The sequence below is a fragment of the Syzygium oleosum genome, unplaced genomic scaffold (assembly GCF_021117445.2).
Source record: "Syzygium oleosum isolate NSW1041296 unplaced genomic scaffold, Sole_v2.1 Sole_v2.02, whole genome shotgun sequence".
Classification (NCBI taxonomy): domain Eukaryota; kingdom Viridiplantae; phylum Streptophyta; class Magnoliopsida; order Myrtales; family Myrtaceae; genus Syzygium; species Syzygium oleosum.
In genome coordinates this window covers 12431286-12440950 of record NW_026607486.1, presented here as the reverse complement: position 1 = coordinate 12440950, position 9665 = coordinate 12431286, and the positions used below count along the sequence as shown (strand labels likewise).

The 9665-nt window shown below is 38.9% G+C and overlaps 1 protein-coding gene across 1 annotated transcript; it reads right to left on the bottom strand.

The window, feature by feature from the left end:
• Positions 1–5245: 5245 nt before the first annotated feature.
• LOC130137305 (receptor-like protein EIX2) lies at positions 5246–6082 on the bottom strand. Its single transcript, XM_056308088.1, has one exon. The coding sequence runs from the start codon at positions 6080–6082 to the stop codon at positions 5246–5248; it is 837 nt and encodes a 278-aa protein (XP_056164063.1).
• Between the last annotated feature and the right edge of the window lie 3583 nt (positions 6083–9665).

Here is a 9665-nt window from a genome sequence, read left to right as displayed (position 1 = left end):
AAAAAAACAGGTGCAATCTCCATATCATCCGCGTTCAGGTGAAAGATTATGAATAGGCACTTCGCTTTAGATGTAGTGAAAGCTGTTGGAAAATGTGCTCCTCTAAATTGTAGAAGAAAAGAAACTTCAACTTCAAATGGGATGAACAATGAAGTGAGACTTTGAGGCGTGATATCACTTTCTTTAAGGAATTATTTACCTCACGAAGTTGCTAATGGTCACCGGCAAATTTCCTCCAGGATACAACAAAGTCTCGATTGAGAATACCGAATAGCAATTTCGATATATCTCCAGGGTCTCTCTAGGAAAACAACTAGAAAAGATGGCTGTATATCTCTTGGAAGAAATAGAAAAAATGGTTGTTTTTTTAATGAACAAAAACGTTGAAATATTTATACGTTGAACAAACACAACCTTTCGAATGTAAAGAAGTTATGTCTGAACAGACACAACCTTCCAAAGGTTATGAGAGAGCCTAATTACCATTAGGCAGAAAATAAAAATTCGAAATTAAATTATTAAAAAATAACCGACACTCTATTGCGAACAGTCACACTGTTTCAATATGATAAGACAGTTATTTTATAATAATAAATTCGAAATTTAATAAATAAATAAAAATGATCGTTGATTAGTGCCAAATCTCGTCCACGTGCACACTCACATCCTTTCGATGTGGGACAAGGCACCTCATTGTTTGTTTTCCAAACAAACTACCAACAATCCCCCACTTTGTTTGTAAAACAAAATTGAAATAAAACGTTAAAAATATACGGCCAAAATTTCTGTGAGATTAATATACATAAATAAAGGTCTCTTTCGAGTTAAACCTTTACTTAGTGCAAGTATCTCAAAACTCTATCAAAGTGACAAGTAGCTCGGCTTTAAACTTGTACTTTTAAATAATAGAATCGGACATACCACACATATAATAACCTCTTGTTTCAGCGAGAAGTTCTATATTACTCAGCACTATTATGGCCATGTGCTTGTACCTGTTTCATGAGCTCTCTAGAAAGCAACCCCAACTTTCGTAAGAAGCGGCACCACTTCTAAGCTCATATAGGTGAAGTATCTTTCATGTGTTTCTGTTACTAATAACACATTTGAACCACACTTCATTAAGAATTTAATTCAACCTACAAACATAACAGAAGATATTGACTTCTCATGTCAGGGCTCATGTCAGTATCAAACAATCACTTAGTAACTTGTTTTTACCCATTAAACCTTGTAACTAGTGATGTTCTAGAAAAAGGTCGGGTTACCATTACTGGTGATTTTAATTAAAGGGTTTCAGCCTCGTTTCTTGTGAGATCATATTTACCATGTCTCTTGGTAAAGCCTTTGTCAAGGAATCAGCTAGATTATTGTTTGACCTCACGTAGACAATTGTTACGGTACCATCTTTAATCAATTGTCTCACATACTCATGCCTTAGGCTAATATGTCAAGACTTATCATTATAAGTGCTATTATAAGCTCCTGCCAAAATAGCCTAACTGTCACAATCAATAGAAATATGAGGCATAGGACTAGGTCATAATTTGATATCCAACAACAAATTCCTAATCCATTTAGCCTCTTTCTCAGTTGTTACTAAAGTAACAATTCAAATTCTATAGTTGAGTGAGTTATACACATTTGTTTCTTGCTCATCTAAGAAACAGCACACCCATCAAATGTGAAAATCCACCTAATAGTAGATTGTTTATCACCCACGCTTGTAATCCAATTAGTATCGATGTATCCTCCTAATACAACCGAATAATTATTATAGAACAGTCCCAAACTTTTTGTTCTCTATAATAACAAAAAAATTCGGGTAATAGCTTTCCAATGTTCTATACTTGGATTACAAATATACGTACTCAACTTACACACGAAATAAGCAATATTAGGTCTAATACAATGCATCACATACATTAAAGACCCTATAACACTTGCATATTCAAGTTGTGCTACTGCTTTACCAGTATTATAATTTAATTTAATACTGAAAGCAAATGGAGTACTCATTTCTTTGAAACCAAGATGTTGAATTTTATTCAACTTTTTTTTTAATGTAAACACTTTGGCTCAAAGAATAACCCCCACTATGTTTTTAACTTTAATACCCAAGACAGTATCCACTTCACCCAAATCTTTCACTTTAAAAATGAAAGTCAGATACTTGCTAGTCTCAATGACTCCGGTCATATTGGTTCAAAAAAAATAAGCATATTATTAACCTATAAGCACACTAAAATATCATGAAAGAAGAAAAGCAACTTGCACATGCATTCTTCTGTTCCAAGGCCTTAGTGTCCTTTGAATCAATAGTGCAAAAACATTTTGAAAATGGTTAGCAGAATAGAATCAGATGTCTTGTTGATGAAAGTCATGCATACATGTCTTGGAAGCTCAAGACAACTATGGTTTGCTGCACCAGGAGACATCCAGAGACAGTAAGCCACCATAAGTACCTACAATCATCTTCATCTTCCACTCTGCTCCTCCCAAGTAATTGTTCGAATTTCTCATTCAAAACTTTCCAGTTTAAATCATAAAGCAGGCAACCTACCTCTTACAGGATGAAGAGTCTCATATATTTATGATAAATTTATCATAAAATATTATAAATCGATACACTTATGATAAATAAAAAATAAAATCTCAAGTTAATATATTCATCAACTGTATTCAACTTAATAATTCGACGATAAAATTTAACGAAAATTAATGAAAGATAAATTTATTATAAATATATCAGTTAAAGTTTTTCATAATATTGACTTTAGATCTTATGGAATTCTCGAAATGGATTCAATCTCCCATTTCTCCAAAATACAAACAATTTTACGATTTATCTATTCATTTTAGGTTTTCACGCGCGTCTTTCGGTCAATTTTCGTAGGTCCGGGTTTTTTTTACCAGGGTCTATAAAATAAAGTGGACTTTCTCGTCATTGGACGATGTCCTTAATAATTGTGCTTTTGAGATCGGGATTCTCGGCGGAAGAAGGAGGAAGGTTGGATCTCTCTCTCTCTCTCTCTCGGGAAGTGAGATTTACTCACGACAGCTGCATGCAAAGAAGATTTGAGTTTCCGTTCAGGTGGGCTTGGGACGACCTAACGGGGCCTACTTTTTTTTTTTTTGGGTCGAACACGGGGCCTACTTGGACTTGCGTTTTCTGGGGCAAGTTGGGGTGAGGGCCACCACACCACAACACTTTGCGTGCGTGCGTGTGCGTGCAAAAAGACGGAGGAGGGACGATGATACGTTTAGCTCCCGACAACGGAGCACTTTCGAAGCAATGGGATATTATATATTATTCTCAACGTTTAGAGTTTACCAACTTTGTTTTTTACTTAAGCCTAATAGAGACTAGATTCCGTCGTATTATACGAAGGAGCTCTCGACAATATCACTCATTGGCGTTCCCCAGTTCAAGGTCAAAGCGTCCAAGCTATATCCAAAAGTGAAGTATCGAGCGTGGTGCTGTACTTCATGATTCAAATACTAACCTGACTGCTGAAAAATTTTCTTTGTGCAATACAATTTCTTGAACCTCTCCCGCCGTGGGTCATTCGATGCCTTGTCAATCTAAAAGTATCAGTTTGTACAGAAAAAGGGTAATGGTGAAATTTATGATTAATGTATCCACAGCGGGAGACACCTTAATAAATAGAGACCCCTCTTCCATTCTTTTTATTTTATGCACTACTGGAGGCTATGAAGTCTTAGCTTGGGTATGCTTGATTTGGTATTTTGTCCAACACTAATCTTACGAAAAAAAGGTAAATTCCAAGTTGAAATATGATCACAAAGGCAGTCGATCCCTTTGCCGCAAGAGAATTTTCGAAAAGAAAGGTTAACCCAAAGTTGAAGTATCTAACGATTTTTTATACTAAAGTTGCATTATAACTTATTGTTGATTTATTATTTAAGATTGAAAAGGTCGCACTATAAATTTTAACCCGTGACTACACAAAAGGAAATAAGAAAGGATGGTAAGTTTGCGTAATAATTTTTTATTCTACAAAGAGTTCGTTTTAATGGACGTATTCTTAATTAACAAACATCCTTTCTTGGACCATTGCGGTGCCGATTTTTGGTTTGTATTGCTTTACATGGCAACAAATCCATTGCTATCGTAATAATATCTGCAAAAAAATACTAATATATAGTAATGATTAATAATTAGTAAGTTAATTACGAAATAACAGAGTTTTTTTTTTTTGGTAATGACGAAATAACAGAGTTCATCTATGTAAAGTCCAATAACAGATTATTACCTGCGTTAGTAGTAAAATAATCTAGAAAAAATAATTTTACCTCTATATAGTTTACCAAAATAATAGATTATCATTAACTTTACCAATTTCTGATTTTTTATGAGACGAAAATTAATTTAGGATAAATGTGTCATGGGATACAAGTTGGGAGTTTTTTGTTGGACGGAAATTGATTTCGGATAAATGTAGCTTGAGGTTCCAGTTTGGCATTTTAATAGTCTTAGCATGAGAAAAGTTCGGATCACAAATTTAGCATCATGTTTACACCAATAGAGTTTTATACCCGCGCAATCCTAGTTATAATTTAAATCAAAGATACATATAAACAAGCTAAGGAAGTTAGTATCCTAGGACACTCACCCTCAAGTTGGTGTGGGAAAATCCACGATGCCTTTTACTTCTTAATAGCATCATTAAAAGATTTGCGAGTCCCTCGAAGAAATTACCAATGATACTTATTAATTTCTCTCTTTCCTTTTAGCTACTAAATCAAACTGTCATTAAATGTGACAGTGCATTATATGTGTATTGCACTTAATACACTGCCGAACCTTATATTATGTGGATTTCAAATGGAGTTCATCAAACAAAAGGAGAATGTATCTTCCATAGTAGTCCTCAACATAATCATCCTTTCACATACTAAACAAAGACGAGAGGAAAAAGATCAGTTGAACACTAAAAACACACTCTGTATATCCATCTGATAACACAAAGCACTTCTTCAAAGTTGGGCAAGTTTCTCCAGCTCTCGAATTTTTCTGTTATAGATACCAAATATAATCAATAATGGCTTCAACCCAGATAAGATGCAAGCAATTGGTTAGCAAAAAAGGGGCCAGTTTTACCTTCTGAACAAGCTTCTATTCGCGTTGTACAAATGTTCTCTTGAGCCAAAGCTTGGCGATCATCATTGTCATTGTGAATATCTCCATGGCCTTATCCATCGCTCGAAAGTAAGAGACCCTCTAAGATTGCTTGAAGTGCAAGATGCTACAGAATCCCATAAATCCCACTGTTAAACCTGGTCCCAATCCTGCATAGAACCAATTGTGGATGTCCAAATTACCTTCGCTAGGCTTATCTCCACTCGAATTATCACCGTCAGTACCGGATGGCTCATCTCCAGGACAAATCTTGGAAAGAGGAGCTCCACGGAGTCCGTCGTTGCCGTGATAAACAGATTCATCGTCCACGGTGCACAGATGGTTGCTTGACGGAATAGAGCCAGAGAGTCTGTTGAAGGACAGATTCAGATAACTAAGGAAGTCTATGTTGGATGTGCCTGGGGGGATGGTACCTGACAGTTTGTTTCTAGATAGATCAAGAGATTCCAAGTTTTTCAAGTCACCAATGTTTGAGGGGATGTGTCCACTCAAATTATTCTGAGAGAGGTTGAGATTTTGAAGTTCGACGAGCCTAATAAACTCTTCTGGCATTTGCCCATCCAACATGTTTGCTGAAAGATCGATTGAGAAGAAGTATGAAAGCGCATTTCCATATATTTGGCTGGTTCCCTTTGTGTCAACCAGGACATTGAGACCGATAACCACCGGCAAATTCTCATGATGACGCGCATTATCAACCATAGACAAGAAGCCATCAAAACAATTGGGAATGGGTTTTGAAACCTCATTTTGTGCTAGGCTCAAGAAATGGAGATAGCTAAGTCGGCAAAGTTGTGGAGGAATGCCTCCAACGAAGTGATTTTCCTCTAAACTGATCAGTCCCAATGATCGAGAATGTTTCCCAAATGGAGGTAACCTACCCGTGAATTCATTGTCGCCGAGATCAAGGATGAGCATCTGTTGTAGATTTGACGAACAGTTTGGGATTTCTCCACTGAAGCCATTCCTATGTAGGCTAAGAAAGCGTAATTGCTGAAGATGGCACAAAGATTTCGGAATCTGACAATTTTACTTGTTATGCCCAAATAAAAAAGTTTTCAATCTTTGCGATGCTCCCCAACATCGAGGCAGTCTCCCAGGCAGTTGGTTATTTGAGAGAACGATTTCAAACAGCTTATTCAACTTACACAGAACTTGGAATGCCACCGCTAAGATTATTACCAGAAAGTCTCAAAGTTAATAAATTGTGGCATCTTGTCTCCGATATCCTGGGGAACTTCGCCTCTGAGCATGTTGCTTGAGATATCCAAAATGTCCATGTTAGAGGAAATGTCGTAGAGCCAATTAGGATTGTCATTCGAGATGCTCGCATTTGACATCGCCAAAAAGGTCATGGTTCCTCTGTGTTTGAAGCCATCTTGGAAATTCAGGTCCCACTTTGCAATTTGACAAATCTATATTGCGAGCGTGGAATGGTGGAACCCAGGTAGATATCACATTTAACTTGAGTTGATTGGAGGAAATGTCTAAGATGGTCAACCTTTTGAGATTTTCGAAGTGAAGTTCGGTTACAACTCCATACAATAAGTTCTGCTCAAAGAAGAGCCATTTAAGATTGGATAGTTGCCCAATACTCTCTGGAATGTTGCCGCTCACTTTATTTTCGCTTAGATCCAATTCTCTTAGACAAAATAGCTCCCCCAAATTGCTAGGAATAGAACCAAAAATCAAGTTCATTGAAAGATCAAGGTACTCTAGTTCTTTAAAATTTCCAAATTGATTTGGTAGGTCACCTCTAAATCCATTGTTGGAAACATCAAAGATCTTCCACTTACTTTGTACCCAACTGAGAGAGCCATCTAAAATGCTGGAGATGTTCCCATAGAAGCGGTCATCGCGTAATTGTACCACTTGCAATTTGTATAAACTGCTCAAGTTTTTTGGAAAATTGCCTTGTAGCCAATTTGAACACACGTCAAAAAAGGCAAGTCTTTGATTATTCTCGATGATTGCTGTGGGAAAAGGGCCTTTGTAGTTAGCCAAAAATATATGGCCTTTGTGGTTAGATAGTTTGCCAGACAAATCAATATGTTCAAGCTTGCTAAAGTTTTAGATCCATTGCGGAATAGAACTTATATTATTGGACCCGATATCGAGGAATCTAAGAGAGGTGAAATTGGCCTGCAAAGAGCTAGAAATATCTTGCAATACACAGCTGCTCAATCCTAAAGATTGCAAAGATGAAAGCATGTTAATGGAACCAAACCAATCTACGGCCTTAGAAAGGTCAACACCGGAAATGTGCAAGAATCTCAAGGAAGATAATTTCGACACCCAATCAAGGTCATTCGAGGTTAAATAACCCAGAAGCAAGTCACTACTTAGATCTAAGTACTATAACTTGGAAAGCTTGTTGAGCTGCCTAGGTATCAGTCCATCAAAGCATGCATATGAGAGGTTAATACACTCCAGTTTCTGAAGAGAAGCAAAGAACATTGGGATTTTTTGGGTTGAAAAGTTGTTGACACTGAGATGCAGATACTTCAGATACTTCAGTTCAGTTAAAGAAGGAATTATGTGACCTCCCAACCTGGACTTATTTGAAGGTATGAAAATGTCAATCTCTTCAATACATGGATTGTGAAGATCGAGCTTTAGACCATGGCCGGTCTTCTTGTTACATTCGACTCCTTTCCACTTGCAACATTCCTCTCCATTCTATGACGATAGGCGTCTCCAAGGATCGGTGAGACCATGCTTGAACTTTAGAAGAGCTTCCCTCTCTACACTAATACAACTTACATTGGTCAAAGCATTGGAATGACCGAATTCGATTACTTGAACGACAAAGATTGCCGGTATGAAGGTAGACTCAAGGCCATCGTAAGATGCCATAGGTTCTTTAGGACTTGAGAACAAGTATTGATTTAATCATGTCTTTGATTCACCAAGAAAAGAGTCACTATAAATATTGCTGACACCTATTTTTAATTACCCAAAATTAATTGCACAAAATTTAAGAGTTAATTTTCTTTAATTCCTAAAACAAAAAATATTTCTATTTAATTATATTGCATATAGCTATTAGGCACATTTGCATTGATAGGGTCTATTAGAACATATTTTCTTAATTAATTTTAAAAATTTCAAAAAAAATTTCAAAATAATAATAATAATAAAAATCCGGGTCGGGCCCGGTCGACCCGGCCCTTTCCTTTCTTTCCCTTGCAGGGGCCCAGCCCGCCCCTCCATTTTCTTCTTCCCCCTCTGCGCGAGCCGGGCCCAGCCCGGCCCGGCTTCTCTTTCTTTCCCTACTGCTGGCCTCTCTTCCTACTTGCTCTGTTTTCCCCTGCATCTGGCCGGGGATTCAACCAACGGTGGAGCGGCCCTCACCGTCCTTATTAGCCAAAGGATGGCCAAAGGAGCACGGCAACAGACTAGCATTCATGGCCAGTCCCATCGACCTTTTTTCCCGGACTCCCCTCTCTTCTCCTTCCTCTCCCCCCCCCCCCCCCCCCCGACCAGAACAAAGGCCCTGCACCGGCCTAAACTGGCCACAAAAGTCTTGAGTAGGCAGAGGCAGGTTCAGGCCATTAATGGAGGGGATAGAGGGGCAGGGGCGCATCGTCGTCGACTATATAAGCCAGCGAGAGAGAGAGAGAGAGAGAGAGAGAGAGAGAGAGAGAGAGAGAGAGAGAGAGAGAGAGAGAGAAAGAGAGAGCAAAGGTCGGTTCCCTTTGAACAAAAAACAGAGAAAGAGAGAAAGAGAAGAAGAGAGAGAATCGGAGAGAAATAGAGAGAAAATGAGAGGTTTGAGAGTTTACAGGGAATGAGAAGGACGCCAGCTAGCCTCCCTGTTGCCCGTAGACCAGCCGGCGACCCCCGGAAGCAACCCTGACCATTGAGTTTTCCCCGAGCTCCTCTATCTGCCCCTGTTTTTGTGCACGGTTTGGCCGGGACTTGCGCCGGCTATTTCGCGCGAATTCTGGCCTTTACCGTCTTTACCCTCGATCCATACATTGCATTGAAGGTGAGTGGTGGTCACCGGAGTTGGCTGGGCCCCTAAAATAGGTCGGTCGAAACTCCCTTTTTTTAGCCGCGCATGCCATGTGTTTGTTGAAATGCCTCAATGAGGCTGATTTAGTTTTGGTTGGGGCTGACCGGAGAGGGAGGACAATAGTGGCCATGGCCGCCGGTCCTGACTCGCCAAGCACTGGACGTCACCTGGCGTGGACACCAGGTCAACGCCGGCGCCTCTCAGTGGCCCAGCGACGGCCGGCCGAGTGGAGTCCTAAAACCAGAGCAGAGAAGTCAGATCTGTGAAGAGGAGAAGTCGGGTCGGATCCAGGTCGGGCGAGGAGCACGATCCGATTCAGGACCTGGGTTAACCTCAACCCGAGTCAACGAATTGGGTCGGTTCCGACCGACCCAGTCTGCCGACCCGATCTGGTTTATTATTATACTAATATTTTTATTATTTTTAATTAAAAATTATTTTTAAAAAAATAAAAAAATTTATTTTTTATGATGATGATGATGA